At 35.6% G+C, this 17,473-nt stretch overlaps 2 protein-coding genes across 2 annotated transcripts; both read right to left on the reverse strand.

Moving 5' to 3' along the window:
- Positions 1–651: 651 nt before the first annotated feature.
- LOC128155757 (sterol regulatory element-binding protein 1-like) lies at positions 652–7,052 on the reverse strand. The gene is made up of 16 exons (XM_052817608.1): positions 6,895–7,052; positions 6,014–6,555; positions 5,495–5,911; positions 5,259–5,376; positions 5,035–5,160; positions 4,739–4,930; positions 3,685–3,872; positions 3,343–3,589; positions 3,083–3,249; positions 2,799–2,961; positions 2,500–2,703; positions 2,238–2,370; positions 1,826–1,991; positions 1,377–1,547; positions 1,146–1,257; positions 652–1,049 (listed from the first exon to the last, which is right to left on the reverse strand). Exons 1-16 carry the CDS (start codon positions 7,004–7,006, stop codon positions 823–825), a joined length of 3,285 nt encoding a protein of 1,094 aa, XP_052673568.1. The 5' UTR covers positions 7,007–7,052; the 3' UTR covers positions 652–822.
- A 2,170-nt stretch (positions 7,053–9,222) lies between these two features.
- Positions 9,223–16,775, reverse strand: LOC128191173 (uncharacterized). Its single transcript, XM_052863257.1, has 9 exons — positions 16,548–16,775; positions 14,280–14,375; positions 14,039–14,191; positions 12,243–12,584; positions 12,011–12,151; positions 11,623–11,801; positions 10,764–10,851; positions 10,060–10,392; positions 9,223–9,667 (listed from the first exon to the last, which is right to left on the reverse strand). The coding sequence occupies exons 1-9, from the start codon at positions 16,711–16,713 to the stop codon at positions 9,513–9,515; spliced, it is 1,653 nt and encodes a 550-aa protein (XP_052719217.1). The 5' UTR covers positions 16,714–16,775; the 3' UTR covers positions 9,223–9,512.
- Positions 16,776–17,473: the final 698 nt, after the last annotated feature.

The raw sequence follows: 17,473 nt of genomic DNA on the forward strand, positions 1-17,473 counted from the left end.
TACACAGTAAAGCGTCTGCTTTCAGGGGTATATTTCTGACTGGGCTTACTCTCTGTGTCCACTCTGGGTTTACTTTGGGTCCACTCTAGTAAACCTGGAGTAAACCCGGAGTAAACCCGGAGTAAACCCAGGGTTTAGTTTCTGTTAGGTTGGGTTTGATCGGTACTGTACGGTGCATTTTGTCCTTGAAACTGTTCTTCACAACTTCGACATTTTAATGGAATTTTATTTTCAGACTCCGTTTTTATATAAACATGTTGAGAGAGGGAGAGAGCACAATCATACAATGTTGTGCTTCATATACGTGCAGTGACTGTATTTTACTGAAATCCCCAGCGAATTCCTCTACGTGTTAAATTGAACCTCCCTTACCGGTGACTTTCTGAAACCAGGTACAGCATCTCACCAAGGTTGTTAAAGTTTATTCCTTAATTTACATCATACACGTATAAACAGCTGCTTTTAAAAACTTTCCCTAAATATACGAACCCCCTTCAATTTCCATGGATCATAACCATCTCAGTAGGCTGGACAATTACCACTTACCGTTAAAATGTTACATCTCCATTTCCTTTCCGATAAATTCTTATTCAGCAGCAAAGTTAGTGCAAACTAGCTTCAACTTTGAAGCATTAACAGAATACAATAGAATTAAAGACATGAATGTATTTTTTAATACAATAGTACTTGATGAATTTCATGATCATGATGCATATTTACACAAGCTCCATACAAAATAAAGGCCCACAACAAAAATGATGTTCACAAAATAAATTAATCTTTCACTCCAATGAAAAATGAAGGTATCACAGTTATCATTCACTAACAAAGGACAGTCTGTGCCGACACTTTGTCCTCGAACTGCATGATCATTTGACGACAGTTCTGTAGGGATTTCTTGTCTCCCAGGGACTCGTACATTTTGCTGGCCTCAGATATCAGGGCTATTCTATCCTCATTACATGGCAGCATGTTTTCTGGTAAATGTTTACCAGCCATCAACAAGGCTTTGGCCTGGTCTCTGTCACTTTCCGAGTGCTCTGAACCATCTACAAAATCAAATTATACCAATTTTTAGGATTTTTATATTCATTCGGCAATACATGTAAAGAAGAATATTAAATTCAGTCTTAACTCCTGGTTACCTTTATCAGTTTTGCTTGTATGCCTCCTGCGTATGCTTCTGTCCAATAGCTGTTGAGTTCTAGCTGGACTAGCACCTGCCATCATTCTAGCTGTGGCTTCATGCAAGAACACCTGTCATAAAGAAATTTATAATTATAACTCTACAAGCTCCATCACAATAAATAGCAACATTAAAACTGTCATTTCTTGATAATTAATATTTTGAACTAATGAATGCAGGTTAAAAATACCTTTGATAAAATGTTTTTATGGGCTTGAGCTAGTTTCCTCAGACTGTTCAAGTCCTGTTGGAATGCTATCATTTCTGTCTGTGAAGCTGTTGTGTTCTCATCTTTACTGTTCTTCTCCCACAATTCTGTTCTTGTTGTCAGCAGCCAATCACAAACCATAAGCTGTAGGAGCTATGAAGATACAAATGCTTTTATTGCATTACATTAGCAAATTTATTTTTTTAATTTTGATGGAGTTCACAAAAATATGGTCATAAAACAAAAACAAACATCTTGATTCTTCCTCCTGATGATAACAACCAGCTCCATATTTGCTTTGCAGAAGCATTGCACACTTAGTTGAAATGCAATGCAACTACAATGCACTATGGCAATGGTTATCTTCCTTTTCCTTCTTCTGTATATATCTACAAGAAATAATTCTGCTTACTGTGTGTATATAAACCTACCTGTATGATTTGTTCATTTTGTTTGGCATAGGAGAGCTTCAGACTCTCTCTCAGCAGACGACCTGCCCTGTCGCACTGTCTGATGCAGTGAGTAGATCCATGAGTATTTGACAACAAGTTTCTCCTTGCGCGATAGGCAACTAGAACGGCTTTTGGCAAAGGATCACTGGAATAGAAATGTCAGAATGACTCAGATGTACAATAAGATGAGGAAGGCAACTCTTTTCCAAATTTTGATTGCCTCCCTTTTCCAAATTTTGATAAGATATGACTCAAAACAAACACATCTTACAAAACTCCAAATACATTTTTCTACAAATATTTTTTAACATTGCCAATTTTATAGTTCTCGAAAATCAATTCAGATCTTGAGCTTATAAATCGAAAAAATAAGACCAATGTTACTACTCACTCAGACTGCTGAAGTTTCTGAGGGAAGGAGTCACACATAGGGTACTGAGCCTCTGCATTTTCCTCATCTCCAGCCAACCAATTGATGGCAACAGTAATAATGGCTGACCACCATTGTCCCAGCTCATCACCACCTGTAACATGAAGAAGTACATAAGTCAGCAATACAAAGCAATTTTCCTTTACTGCATTTAAACGCAAATTATAATGTACTGTGTTAAATACTGGTATATACATGTATATTCGTGCATGCTGCAACGAACCTTTAGTGGTGCCAATTCCCCCTCCTGGTAGACTGACAGATTTAGTGGTGGATGTGGCACTGTCTGTTAGGAGCTGTGTATACAGCAAGACCTCCGCTGACTGTGAAGGTCCTTCCTTGTTCTTAGCAGGATTTACCAATGAAAACAAGGACTTCTCCAACATGTATTCTCTGAACATCTGAGCCACATGCTCTAGAGGATCAGCTGCAGAGATCAAAAGAGAAACGTCAATACTATGGGTTTTTTACATTTTTTAAAAGAAAATACTGTTAACAAAGACAGAAAAATTTAATTAGTACCTTCACATCCAAGAGTGGTGAAGAGGCTATTCTTGCCACCAAGAGTCCATTTTCCTCGTACGAAAAACCTGTAGCCTTCTGGGTGAGAAAGCCACTGGATGCTGGGAGGCAGTCTATCTCCACTTGTCAAACAGGCTTTTCTTGCCCGACTCAGCAAGAATTTCTAAAAGAGATAAAATTTTCATATTTTATAACTATTTATATCTGCTAAAACTTCCATTTTAAAAATCTTCATTAAAAAGCATTATTCACTTATCATATATTTGATAGCAGTGATAGCTTACCGAAAGGTATTTTAGTTTCCATGGTAAACTGATCTGGATTCTTATTGCACAAGTAGCATAAATCTCAGCCAATTGGGTAAGTGGTAGTGCATCCCCTGCAGCCTCAGCCATGTTGATGGCACACAAAGAAAGATTCACTCCCCACCATGAGCTACCAGGCACATGACCTTAAAATAGATAGATTTTTTCAATCATCTAAATCAATGTCTTAAATTGGGACGTTGCCAAGTTAAAAAGCAAGATCATAAATAGTCAATTACCTGCTAGATGCAGCTGGTTTAGTTTGTGATAAACAAGAGCAGCGTTTTTGGCCGAGGAGTTGACATCATCTTTGCTGCTAACAGCAGAAGGCTTGTTGAACATCCACTTTCCAACAAGTCTGTGCAGCAGTTGTCTCAAAAAGTTCCAAGACAATCCAGAAACCAGTTCCAGTTTTGAAGTGGGCAAGGGCCTTCCAAGACTTGCTAGACATTTTCTTAGCTGGTCAGTAGCCCATGAGAAATTTCCCTATCAAAAACCACAATTGTCAATAATTAAACGTATTATAATATTAAATCCATTTTCATTGTTCAACTTTATATTATTATAACTGTGTTTCCTACCTTTTCCAAGTGAGCATCGGCCTGTGTCTTGTGTCTATAGAAGGACACTGCTGCTTCTGTGTTTTTCTTCACCACTGGTTCTCCAAATACCAGCAGACGTAACAACACACCGACACAGATCACACCATTCAGAACCCACATCAACAGAGTAGGAAACATCCAGTCCATCCAACCACTTGTCTGTCCTTCTACAATTTCAACAAGTGAAAAGCTGTCAATGTGACAGCAAACCGGGTTTTCTTTTATGTAAACTGTATCCATAATCCATGTCAACCCTTATCCAGTGAAATGGAGTACCCTACATGTATATGCAACATTTTGCCAAAAAATGACTAAGTTCAAAAGCTAGCATTTTTTTTATAAATTATCGGAAATCAAAATCCTAGCAATGTGCACACCTCTAATATATGTACAATTGATCTGCAAAAGAACAACTTCCTATCTTGAAAACTGTAGGAGGAGTTATCCGTACAATGAGGGTACCCTATATGCAACATTTTGCCAAAAAATGACTAAGTTCAAAAGCTGGTATTTTTTCGATTAATTATCAGAAATCAAAATCCTAGCAATATGCACACCTCTGATATATGTACAATTGATCTGCAAAAGAACAACTTCCTATCTTGAAAACTGTAGGAGGAGTTATCCGTACAATGAGGGTACCCTATATGCAACATTTTGCCAAAAAATGACTAAGTTCAAAAGCTGGTATTTTTTCGATAAATTATCGGAAATCAAAATCCTAGCAATATGCACACCTCTGATATATGTACAATTGACCTGCAAAAGAACAACTTCCTATCTTGAAAACTGTAGGAGGAGTTATCCGTACAATGAGGGTACCCTTTTGGCAGCCGCCCGCCATCCGCCCGCCCGCCCGCCCGCCCGCCCGCCCGCCATTTTCACCATTTTAATAACCGGATTTTTCCGTTGGAAAACCCGGTTAATAAAATGAATTCAACTACTGATTACTCCCCATTGCTTACACAATATAAGCAAAATATAACAATTTCATGTTACTCCTTTTCATCTTTTTACCTAATAACATGCTTACCATTGACATTTTTCAATGTTCTGCCTGCATGCTGTCCCAGAAAGTTTTCAGAGTCAGCATTAGACCCAATCAGGGCCCCAAAGGGGTTGAAAGCTAACACTGCAAACATGAATATGCATAGAGCCATCCTAGTTTGATCTCTCATGGTTTGCATAACATTTCCTCCAGATAGGCTTGAATCCGATTGGGAATCTGAAATTGTTAAACATCATTTCAGAATCTGACATAGAAATAACTGGTAATTATTTTCAAACTTGCTGTTTCAATGGAGCTCTATACAAAAAGTTTCTACCTACCAGATTCATACATGGGGCTTCCAGGCGGCGATTCTCCGTCACTATTGAACTGAGTGACATGGAGAGGAGATCCTTTCTCTGAGGTTGGGGGAGTGAGTGGCATTTGTTTTAACAAGTCTTCAATGTCTGGATAGAAAGTAACAGATATTCTGTCAGATACTTGAAAGTATGGCATTGATAATAAACTTATTTAAATACAAATGTTGTTGTTTCAAACTACTTACTACAATGTTTTGATGCTGCCAGTTTTAGTGCCATGTTTTCCTGCTTTAGTCTGTTGTTAGTATTCACCAAAAATTTGATGTAGTCAATAGCCTTCTTCAAGATGGCAGATTTGTTCAACTGAAAAAATATCAAAATGCACTTAAAGCACTCAAGAAAATGCCTCTGAGAATCATTCTGAATTTCAATGCATTTTCATAGAACTTTCCATCAACTAAATAATTATTTTAGTTCTCACCTTTGCTTCTGTGCCTGCTACCAAGTCTTTCAGTTCTGTGATTTTGTCATTAATGCTCAAGCGATAGCGTTTTTCTATGGCATTATGCGATGTCCTCTTCTCCCCTTTCTTGGGTACTTTGTTGGGGTTGTTCAGTCGATTGATGGGGACCTTTTCGCTGTCCACCACCTGAATTGGAATACTTGTTACAACAGTTTGGACCTGAGGAATGGTGGTAGTGACATTTTGTTGGGTGGTCAGGGTGGATGGAGAGAGAGAGGACAGGGTAACAATGGTCGGTGATGAGGAAGCCACTTGTGACTGGGTGGTGACATTCTGTGTTTTCACAATGCTTGAAGCCTGTGCTGCTGGTGATGATGTAGTAGCAGATAAAGATGATATAACAGGCTGGTTCAATGATTGAGACTGCAGCAACAGCTAAAACAAAATGGAACTAAATAAAATATGTTCAAAGAGAGATAACTCTCATCCACAATTCATGTTTCATAAATGTCACATTGTAAATAATCTAAGTCATACCTGTTGCAACTGCTGTAAGCTAACTTGCTGTTGCTGAACTTGTGGCTGAGGTTGTGCAACAACTGGTGCTGGCTTCTGTGCTGCTTGTTGCAAGATTAATCTCAGTTGATGCTGCAACAGCTGGGCTTGTTGCTGCTTTTGTTGCTGCTGCTGTTGAAGTTGAAGTAACTGTTTCTGTTGTTGAACGAGTTGTGCTTGCTTTTGAAGTTTCAAGGCTGCATGTTGCAGCTGTTGAGCACTGTTGAAATGAGATATGTTCACCAAAGGAGACTTTAGGGCATCCCCACCTACTGTCTCTAGCAAGTCCACACCCTCCAAACCTGTGAAACTACTGTCACTACTGAAATTTGCATCGTTCAACAACACAGCTGAACTATTGTTTGAACTGAATTGATCGTCAAATGATGGTTCATGTTTCACTTGTTCTTGCAGAGGCACAGGATCAATGAAACTTTCCGTTTCAGGCTTCAAGAGGTTTAGCTGTCCATCAAACAGGTCATTTTTAGAGGTGTTTGTGTCAGACAGCATATACTGTACAATATCTAGAAAATATAAAAGGATCTTATGTTAACATGCACAATGCATAGCAAATAACAACAGTCGTTTTATACAATATCTATCACAGTAATCTTTATCAATATAAATTCAATACAGTAGAGCACAATTCACCCCCTCCATCCCCCTTCATCTCAAACCCTGTGTTAATGCAATGACAGAAAACAAAATGTACAATTACATCGTGGAAAGACATAAACTTGGTCTATATATATTGTATACATAAACCAAGTTTTATCAAAGACCAACAGAATTGCAGAATACAGTGTGTTTGGGATGACAGCTGACACAGACATGATACATCATTACACAATTTGAAGACTTACCATCGATATCATCGAGAGCTACACTATTTAGATCATTTGCAGATAAAAAATCACTTCCATGGTCAACTAAATTGTCCCCGGCTGGAATCGTCCAGCCTTCCACGTTCTCCATGTTAAAATGAACTGTTTGAGGTACGGTATCACCATAGATCGACAACCAATGAAAACAACGCGTGAGATGGGGTGATTTTACGTCACGCACATGTTTTCATAATTTGCATAATTTATTCACAGTAACACCGGAAGTTAAAGAGATTAACGGTATAAACACACCTAAACTGACAAATCAGATGTTGTTGGAAAATGTTCGTTCGATGTTAATTCAGAAAGAATGTGTAATGCATAAAAATGAAGGTACACAATTATTTAAATCATGTTAGAACTTGATACTACTATTTATCATCATAGCAGGGACGTATATACCAGTAGTATGTACGTCCCTGATCAAAGTAAACAATGGTAAACATTCTTTATATTATAGAATTCCAAACCATGTGCTAATACGCCTTGCATGCACTTGACATGTGACATTCACGCAAGGTACATGCACGAATTAAGTTACTGTATATAAAATGGTAGTGTATACTGTGGTTTGGGTGTTGATTTGTTGTGTTCTATATCTTTGATCGTACAATACATGTATAATATGAATTCTCCCCTTCTTTAAACCACTAATGATCTGTCTTCAGCCGGAATATCTGAGGTTCCTGGCTTTTTTTTACGATTCAAATCATTAAAAAAAAAAAGCCAGAAAAACGTCAGATCACAAACACTCTATAGCTGCTGTAGAATGCGTCAAATTTCTAGAATATTCTATATATATTGTACATTTTTAGAAAGCACTACTATACAGTCTACCCTGTGAAATTAAAATAATTCATTTTGATGTCTCGTACGGTTCAATATTGGCTAGCGAAGAGTTAAGGAAATTATATACAAGGAAATACTTCTATGTACGACCAAGTATGGCAAAATTTATTGATTTATTCAATTCTGATTCTATATTCACGTTAAAAAAAATGGGTAAATATATGTGTACGATTCTTTTAATAAGAGGGACAATTTAACTTTACCATCAGACGTGAATAAGCGTAAATTAAGTTTTTATACATGTAACTACTGCTTTGTTTGTCTTTAATTTTGGAAATTTTTCATCCATCATATACTTTATATATATTTATATAACCTGCCTCCCACCTGTATGTATGCTATGGCAATGTATGTAATGTATACGCCAATAAACTACTACTATATATAATATATATAGTAGTATTTATTATATAGTTCATAAAAAGGCTACGAATACTATCTTCTGGGTACTATTTCTTACATCCCGATGAAATTTTATTTGCCATATTCTAGAAATTACATTGTTTGAAACATAAATGGTTATCAAATTTCAATTTCCTGTTACATTGAAGACTAAGAACACTGAAAAAATACAATTAAAAAAAATAATTCTGAATTTTACCAACTGGCAGCCTACAAACAGCGGCAACTTTTGGAGACCTCAATTGAATCATGCGCATGTCTATAAAATGCCATAACTAAACTTCTGAAAACAACAGAACTGAGAAAAAAAAAATAAAAAAAAAAAAATTAAATTGAACACATGTACATTACACAGTCGGAACCCACATCTGACATTGAAATAATACAGTGAAACCTCATTAATCCAAACACAATCAGCCCGCACCAGTTAGTATATAAGAATTACATCACTTAATTTTTAATACATGTCTGTCAATCACGCTGGTACGGAATTTAGGTTATAAGTAGTTATAAAATTTCCACTTTTTTACGATTGGCATGGAATTTTAAAAAAGAATTGTAGGGCTAATTTAAGTGTAAATGCGCACCTGCACCGTACAAACTGTATTTCAAAATAATGCCGATAAATGGATTTTGTAAATTTTGCTGATGTTTAGTGATAATTTATTCAGTAATATTCAAGAGTGGTATGGGTTGCGGGTGATGAATAATTAATTAGAAATTTTGTGACAGGGGTAAAATAAACATTAACAACATTCTCATACAGCAAGAGTATTTTATTTCATTTTCCATGATGACAACAAAACTAAAGAAATATACCAATAATTAAAAACAAATTTTAATGGAATTTCGGTTACGTATAAAAATGTCAAGATAATTAAAACATAAACAAAATTAAATTAAGCAAACTATATATGTCGTGACAATTGTCATGAAAAAGGGGGTACATGTATAAACATATTTAAATATTCATATTTGGATCAAATGTATAAGACGCAGGCCCTTGGCAAACGTCTTGTCACCCTGCTTTCTGAGAGTGAAGTCCTGTACATATACTATAAAGGTATATCACCGAGAGTGAAGTCCTGTACTTATACTATAAAGGTATATCACCATCTCCAGAACTACTAAGAGAATATAGGCAATGCACATTTTACTTACAATGCATAATTTGATTTTAAAAATAATATTGACAAACTAGCATTTTTGTGGCTATAATAAAATAAATCCTCTGTGACAGCACTGAACGTTCTATTCAAAGTACATGCATATGATTATGTACATGTTTTATATGGTTGGTTAAAACTAATTGGTACGCCCAACTTGAAGAAAACAACTGAAACTGTTTATTTTGAGTACATTTTCCCATCACTGCCTTGTATGATGTCCAAGACTTTCTCGATGTTGCCATTATTTTCTTGCAGAAGGCATAGTAACCATCCGTCGTCATTTTGGAAACCCATTGACATCATTTCCGCCAGAGCACTGACAATTTTTGGATCTAAAATATAGAAAAATAAAATCAAACACAAGAAAAAAACTTCCTTGATTACGTGATGTATAATTAGATATACGCAGGTTTATTTGAATCCTCCGTCTGCATGCAAATAATAATTTCCGTAACAGTCACGAACTAAACAACACCCAGACAGTCAAACCACATATATACAGAACGTCCTCGATCAAATCACAGACATACATGTACATTTGTACATTACAATAATGATTCAATATATAAATATAACTAATCCTGTCCTAATTTTTGTATTTACTGACACTCGATAGAACTAAAACCATTTTCATTTGGCAAAGTAATATCAACAACATTTGATGACGGTAGATTTCCATGTCTTGAATGGACAGACGTTAGTATAGAGACATGACAATATTTACCAATCGGTGGTATCGTTGGACGAGCATTATGTGATTTTCTCTCTGCCCCACCTCCCTGGGTACTGCCACCCTCTTCGAGATTTTGGTCAGCTTTTGTCTCGGCCAATGAGGTGTCCTCCTCAACCAATGTCCAGGATTCACCATTTTTCGGAGAATCTTCCCTGGTAACAGGACCGTCTGTTTCAATGTCCGGTTTCCCACGAGTTTCTGGATGCGACTTGGTCCGATTGTTTTTGCATGATGGATAAGGGCTTGCTCTGTTGACAGGGTCACGTGACTTTGGTTTGGAAGCCTCGTGTTTTTGGTAACTGCTGCTTTGTGCACCATAGATTCCTTCGAACACCAGAAAAATATTATTTTAAAAATGAAATTGAGATTTTAAAAAATGGGGGGCGGGGGGGGGGGGTGCGTTATATGCCAAATGAGACGAAAAGAGTATATCGGATAAAAATGCTCGATCAGTTGGATCAATCTATATCAAACAGAGATGTCACGCAAAATGTCATCAGCTTACAGTTGAAAATGGAAGGAGAATATCATTACGATAATGTCTTATTATTTTGCTTCCGAGCTATTGTCTATAGATTAAAGCAACGCGGTTTTAAAAAATCATTTAAGCTTTTTAACCGATATGAGATGAAAACTTGTTTCATCAGAATTTCAATGACGGAGTGATCAGGACTGGAAAGAATGCAAAATAATACCGTAAAAGAGCTTTTGAAGGTTTGTCCACATATATGAAGGTTTTGTCCAATCTTCTTCAGTGTTTCTGTCATCAAACCACCTGGGAAGCTTTTAAAATCGATTTGTATTAAAAATCAAATTTAAATGCGAAATTAGGCATCCAAAGTTTTTTTTTAATTGTACACTAGTCTTGCTCTCATTTCTATATATGGAACATGCATGAGGATAAAATATTGCATTTAATGATAAATAATGAATAATTGAATGCTATAGAAATCCAAGAGAGATTCAGAGAGAAATTGTTTGGCGCAGTTCATGCGGTATTATAAGGGTAACGAACATTGCTGAAAATTTTTTACACCAACCGATTTAAATTTTTTTAAAGAAACAAAGCATTTTTGGTTTACATATTAGAAACTAAAAATATATTATCTTAATTTGCTACATATAGAAAAAAAAATTCTCAAGGTATATGTATTGTGACTGAATTTGCATGATCGCGTTCATATAAACGCTATGTTGTGATAAAAATTAAAATTGACATTTTTTGGCCATTTCCTCATGGAAATACCACGGCTAAAACAACCATCTGTAGGAACAAGAAAGTTATGAGAGGACTCAGAATGAAATGGAAGGGGGTAAGTGATTATAACGTGTACATGCGAGACATTCCATAGAACTGAATTAGCACCATCAAGCAGCAAGTGCTCCGTTGTCACTGGCAGCGTTTTTGAAGACCCAATTCCAAAAAGCGACGTCTTTGGTGCGAAAGGTACGGGGATGGTAAGAATTTTTATAGAAACCCCTCGCCATTGAAGACGCCTCGGTAAAAGTGGATTTCTCAAATGGAACCTAGACCCACAGCAAATAAACAAGTACCTTTTGGGCAATTGCAGAAGTGGGTTTCAACATCAATTCGTGCACTATGGACAGCCGTCCATATGTTCCCTTACAGTTCTGACAGATAATTTGATTACAAGTAGTACATTGATAGCAGACTTCGGCAGAAATAAGGCGGAAACAGAAAAAACATATCATTCTGTTTCTGTTTCTTCTCCCTATAATTAAAAATAAAAACCTGCCAAGTAACTGAATTACGTATTCCAAGCAGAATGACATGTATTTGTATGATGCATATGTATATTAAAGGTGTACTATTCCTTTGTACATATATTTTTTTCCTTTCTAAAATGAAAAGTATTACAGGTACATTGTGTATCCGTAGGATTATATACCTAGGATTAAAAGAAACAAAGGTTTTATTTACCAGCCCGATTCTCATCAGGAAGAATGCTCTCCAGGACTTCGTCAATACGACCCTCTTTCTCCTCAATGAGACGATAGAGCCAACCTTCTTCGTTGTGGAACCCCATTGCTAGCAACTTCTCCAGTGCTTCCTCAATCTTATCTGAAAACATGAATTAATGTTTACCAAATGCTTTATTGTACCATCATTTGCCTTTGCTTTTATACAAATTTGCATGGTAAAACAGTTATACTCGGAGATTCAGAAACATCCTCCAGTGGATGGGGCGCTTCGCTTGAGTCGTGGCCTGTCTCTACGTCATCTGTTTTTATGCCATCGTTTACTACGTCATCTTTTTCTATGTCATCCTTCACTACGTCATCTGTTTCTATTTCATCCTTCTCTACGTCATCTGTTTCTATGTCATCCTTCTCTACGTCATCAGCTTCCTGATTTTCGGTGTCACGAGTTCCTCTGACTTCCGTGACATCACGATGTAAATGGTCTGCATTGTTACAAACAGACGGTTCTCTTTCTTCTTTATTCGTGACGTCTCTTTTGTCCACAATTTTTCTGTCCTTGTCATGAAACGTTTCTAAAAGTGAAAACATGTAGTAATCGTGAATTGTAACATCTTTGAAATCTAAAATTATGTATTTAATGTTTTGACTCGGTCTGTCATAATTATCATTATCGGATGTAATGAAACGCAAGACGCGATTGCTGCCATACTGTAAACGTCGAGTGGCAAAATTCAGATTATCGGCAATATGGCAGGCGGAAAGTCTTTTTAATACATATTTTTTAAGGAATAAATCTAACTGTTTCTACCTATCATATACTATTACTTATTAGGTTAGTTACTGACTCACTACGGAAATATATTGGGTTGATCAATCTCATAGATGGCGAGGCGAAGCCGAGCCATCTATGAGATTGATCAACCCAATATATTTCCGTAGTGAGTCAGTAACTAACCTAATAATTTTTTTGTTTTCCCGAGGACTTTCAAGCGACATATTCATTCACAAATAGCGGTGATCTACGCAAAGCCATGTACAAGATGCCTTACATCTCGTCCAGTTAATCTCATTTAAACTCTTAAAAAATATCAATACCACCTTTCAAATACACTTAAAAAATCTTCGCTTCACCCATATTACTTACAATGTTTTGTTGCTATTCAATTTTAAACCTCTACAGAGATTTGAGCAAATTTCGACGCTGCCATTTTGCACTGCTCCAGACATAACAATGTGACGTCAATATTCAAAGGGCAACTACTCTAATTTAAAAATAATTCCAAAGGGCAACTACTCTAAATATTTTAAGGACTTACTGAACACGATTTCTGTGTTAAATAATATGATATATCGAGATGAATAGGTGAGGCGGCGGCCAATGACGGCCATATTGCCTAATATAAATCCTCAAAGGACCTACATAGAGATATATGAGGCAATCACGTGCCATGTTTAATCCAATGAAAGTGTGACATTTCAGTCCGAGGGAAAACAAAATACTATAGTCTGTCCCATGATATTTATGTTGCACATTTGGGAGATTTTTAATAAAAATACACATACCTGTGAAAGAAGTGCAATTGATATCGATGAAAGGGAAAACTTCATTCACACATCATTTTCCCTCGTAAAAATTCACAGGATCGAAAACAGATTTCCTACCGAGATTTATAATGGGGAATGCTGACATCTTTTGCCCATTCGGAAGTAACTCGGAATACCTCGCACAGTTTTTTCTGCGTTATCATCCGGGTACCTTTATCTCTTTAGCAACGGAAAATCCCCGTAGACTTTTTATTTTTAGCTGTATTGAAACCTGACAAGCTAGAGGGGGCGTTTCAAAGGGGAAATCTTGGGATTTTTTCATATTATCGAATGAACATCGTCTGAACCAAGAGGTATTTATAAATATTGAATAATTTAAGAAAATATGTGGCAAAAGTATCTTGGGACAGACTATAGTAGCATAACTTGGAGAAGTTTAAGCTTTATAAACCTCGAAATTAAAGATTATGAAGCTGTGTACCTGCACCAGCTATGTACTGAAAGACAGTTCTCATTCCAGCGAGGACACTCTGTGCGAATTCTTCTGAGTCCAAATCCGACATCTTCCCTATCCAGGGATTGACCACCCACTCCGCTCCGGTCGGGGTCTTTGGGGTTGATTTCGGTGCGCGAACTAAAGAAAGACAGTCATATATTTAAGGAAGAAAAACTAAATTGTATGCAACACACAATACAGTACTCCTGAAGGTTTTGGTTTTCACCTTTGATAAAAATTCTCAGAAATTCGTCCTCTGCAGTCCTAGTAAACTCCAACATTTCCGCATCCGAGGAAAATGAAACCAAGTCACCGTCTCCATCTGATAAAAAATTAAGAACATTAATAATTTAATAATTTTGTTCTGATTTATATTTTAAAGGAAATTATTTTTAAAACTGTGTGCCTTTTTCTGCATGGGTGTCTGAAATTTCATCACATTTATTTTTTTAAAAGTCAAAGAAGTATTGACAAAGGTAAGGATACTCGTCAAACCTTGTCAAATTTTGTAAAAGTTTATCTTTATCTCGTATACCGGTATTTTAGCAACGTTTACATGAACATTTTTAGTGTGTTTATTTTAAGTGATCGCTTCAAATCTCAAGAACGAAGTAGATGTAAGGTTGTATATGTAAACTCTCATGCTGCTGTCATGCTGTAATCTGTCGGGTGGCAGTACCATTGCTGTAAACTCGCAAGGTTGAAATTAAATTGCTTTAAAATCTCAATAGAATATTAGCAAGATTACTAATTGTTGTATATATATCAGGGACGGATTACAGTGTAAAATTTCGGCGATAAAGTAAATGTCAGGTTATTTCCACATGTTAGAAAAATTACTCATTGTTGTATATATATCAGGGACGGTTACAGTGGAAACTTTTAGCGATTAAGTAAATGTCAGGTTATGTCCACATGTTAGTAAAATTACTAATTGTTGTATATATATATATATCAAGGACGGATTACAGTGTAAACTTTCAGCGATAAAGTAAATGTCAGGTTAAACTACTAGTACATGTTATGTTGCACTGTTGCTGTAAACTGTAAATAGTTTTAGTGTCATAGAGGAAGGGGGGTTACATGTATATGGGGAAAATTGACATTATTGACACCAAGATTAAAATAGAATTTTCTATATGATCCAGGATTTGAATATACATGTACCAGAATAGCATATTTATGATCATTTCGTGAGCACGAATTTCCTGTTTAATATGAATTCCCAAATAGAGCTTGGATATCATGTTTCATTATAAATCTATATTTGATTTATATTAACCTTAAAGTTTCTAGGATTAAGTCTTTTCCTGTTCTATGCGATTGTCAGTATTTTTTTAAACTTGAATTGACAATTAAAAAAACTAGCAAAACAACCAAGGGTTACATGTGAAATTCTTTCGTTATTTTTCTTTTATAAAACACATGGTAAACTTTCTTCATAATTATAAGTAATGTTGTATATTTCTTACGGGGCATCCGACGATGTATACAAGTAGAATAGCATAAAGTAAAAGAATAAAACCAATCGAGAAAATTAAATGAATGTGCTTTTCTGTGGTGTTTTTATTTTATTTTTTCACGTTCAACATCTCTTACTTCCTAACATTCTTTTAAAATATCTATTTGTAATTAATATACCAGTTTATGTTCTTGAAAATTTTCTGAAGGGGATCTTAGGAAACCCATGCCATATCAATGATTTTTTATTCATAAAATCAGGGATACAAATATGCATTGATTATGAAATTCTAATTTGTGGACTTTTTCATTAATACCCGTCACAGGGGCCAAGCCCGTTTTAACATTAATTTCAATGTAACCATAACTTATGGTTACATTGAAATTAATGTTAAAACGGGCTTGACCCTTGTGATACCCGTTTAAAAACTAAAAACAGTGACTGTGTGAGCTCTCACAAGACTTTAAAAATACACTCAAAACCCTAAACATCGATGATTGAACAATTCAAAATGGGAGAACTTGCTAAATTTACGAGAGGGGAATGATTGCGTGTCAGCAAGAAAAGAAATATTTTTTACGATACAAATCGTAATTCAAATGCTCTCTCTATATTCTAAAGATACTTTGGATCCGCTACCGCTTATCAAACAGTTTAGTTGCGAATTGTTGGGGATTCAAAACTATGGCATGTCAAACATTGCAATATTCAGTCTTTTCCATTTGTATATTTTTTTATTTGTATTCTACAATTTTCATAATTTTTGTATTATATCATTTTTTATTTGTATATAAAATCGATTTGTATTGTATAATTTTAGATTTATAATGGATGATTTTCGATTTTTTTCTACATGCAGTTGCTCGCAATTTAGAAGGCTGTAGTATCAAAACTTCATTCATTACATGTAATAGGGATAAATGTTGGATTTAATCAATTGATCACGTTATAATTCAGCTGTCCCAATATCTGCGTTTTGATTCATGCAGATATACAAACAATGCCTATAATGTTAAGTAGTTTTTTTAATACCTTTCCAAGATAGACTGATATCTTCGTTGTGGAGATCGGGGAACACGGCCTTTGTCTTATCATACAGCTGGTTATAGGTGGCGCTGACTGGGACCGAGACCCGCCTGATTTCTGATGTCTTCCCGTCATCCCCCAGCAAATGAGCTTTCACGGACCAACACGCCATTACACTGATGTCATGAAACCAATAAAAGTGAACCGTTTCTATGAACAAAATTTCATCAATAAAAGATATTGTTATATTGTTTCCTTTTTATATGCAAATTTCACTGCATGAATCCGTGGTTTAAAGTTTATTAATAGAGATTAGATTAAAAGGAAATTTAAAATATATATATATATATAATCGGAATGTATGCTGTATAGAAAGATATCTCTTTTTATATCGGCTGCTATTTAGAAACCCAGAGTTGCCCTTATTTTAATCTTGCTTACATTAACCCGCCCTGTGGACATTTCATCATCATCATCATCATCGTCATCATCTTCGTCATCATCAAGAAATTAAAAATACAAAACAATAATACGCTAATTTAGATCAGTTGTGACTTTTTTCTAAACTAAACACAGACGTCTTGGGAATTACAAAGTGACTACAGAGGGGGGATATATAGTATCAATTAGTACATGAATAAAATTCATATTGAGTGAAATTGTTTCGCATTTTTGTTAGCCAAGGGCCTGAATTGTTCATTTTCATCTGTGAGAAATTTCAGGATTGGTGTTTTATGATGGTACATGTATAGATAAATTGTAACATGTTGCATTTTTCAGCAAAATCCTGATTCAATATTGTTGACGTTTATCGCGAAGTTATGATTCTTAAAATCAATTCCAATTAGGAGTTTCAATTTTCTAAGCAAGCGAAAAAAGAGTTCCTAAATTAAAAAAGAGGTGAAAAGATTTCGAAAGAATAGATAGATTAC

Source organism: Crassostrea angulata, chromosome 7 (assembly GCF_025612915.1).
Source record: "Crassostrea angulata isolate pt1a10 chromosome 7, ASM2561291v2, whole genome shotgun sequence".
NCBI lineage: Eukaryota > Metazoa > Mollusca > Bivalvia > Ostreida > Ostreidae > Magallana > Magallana angulata.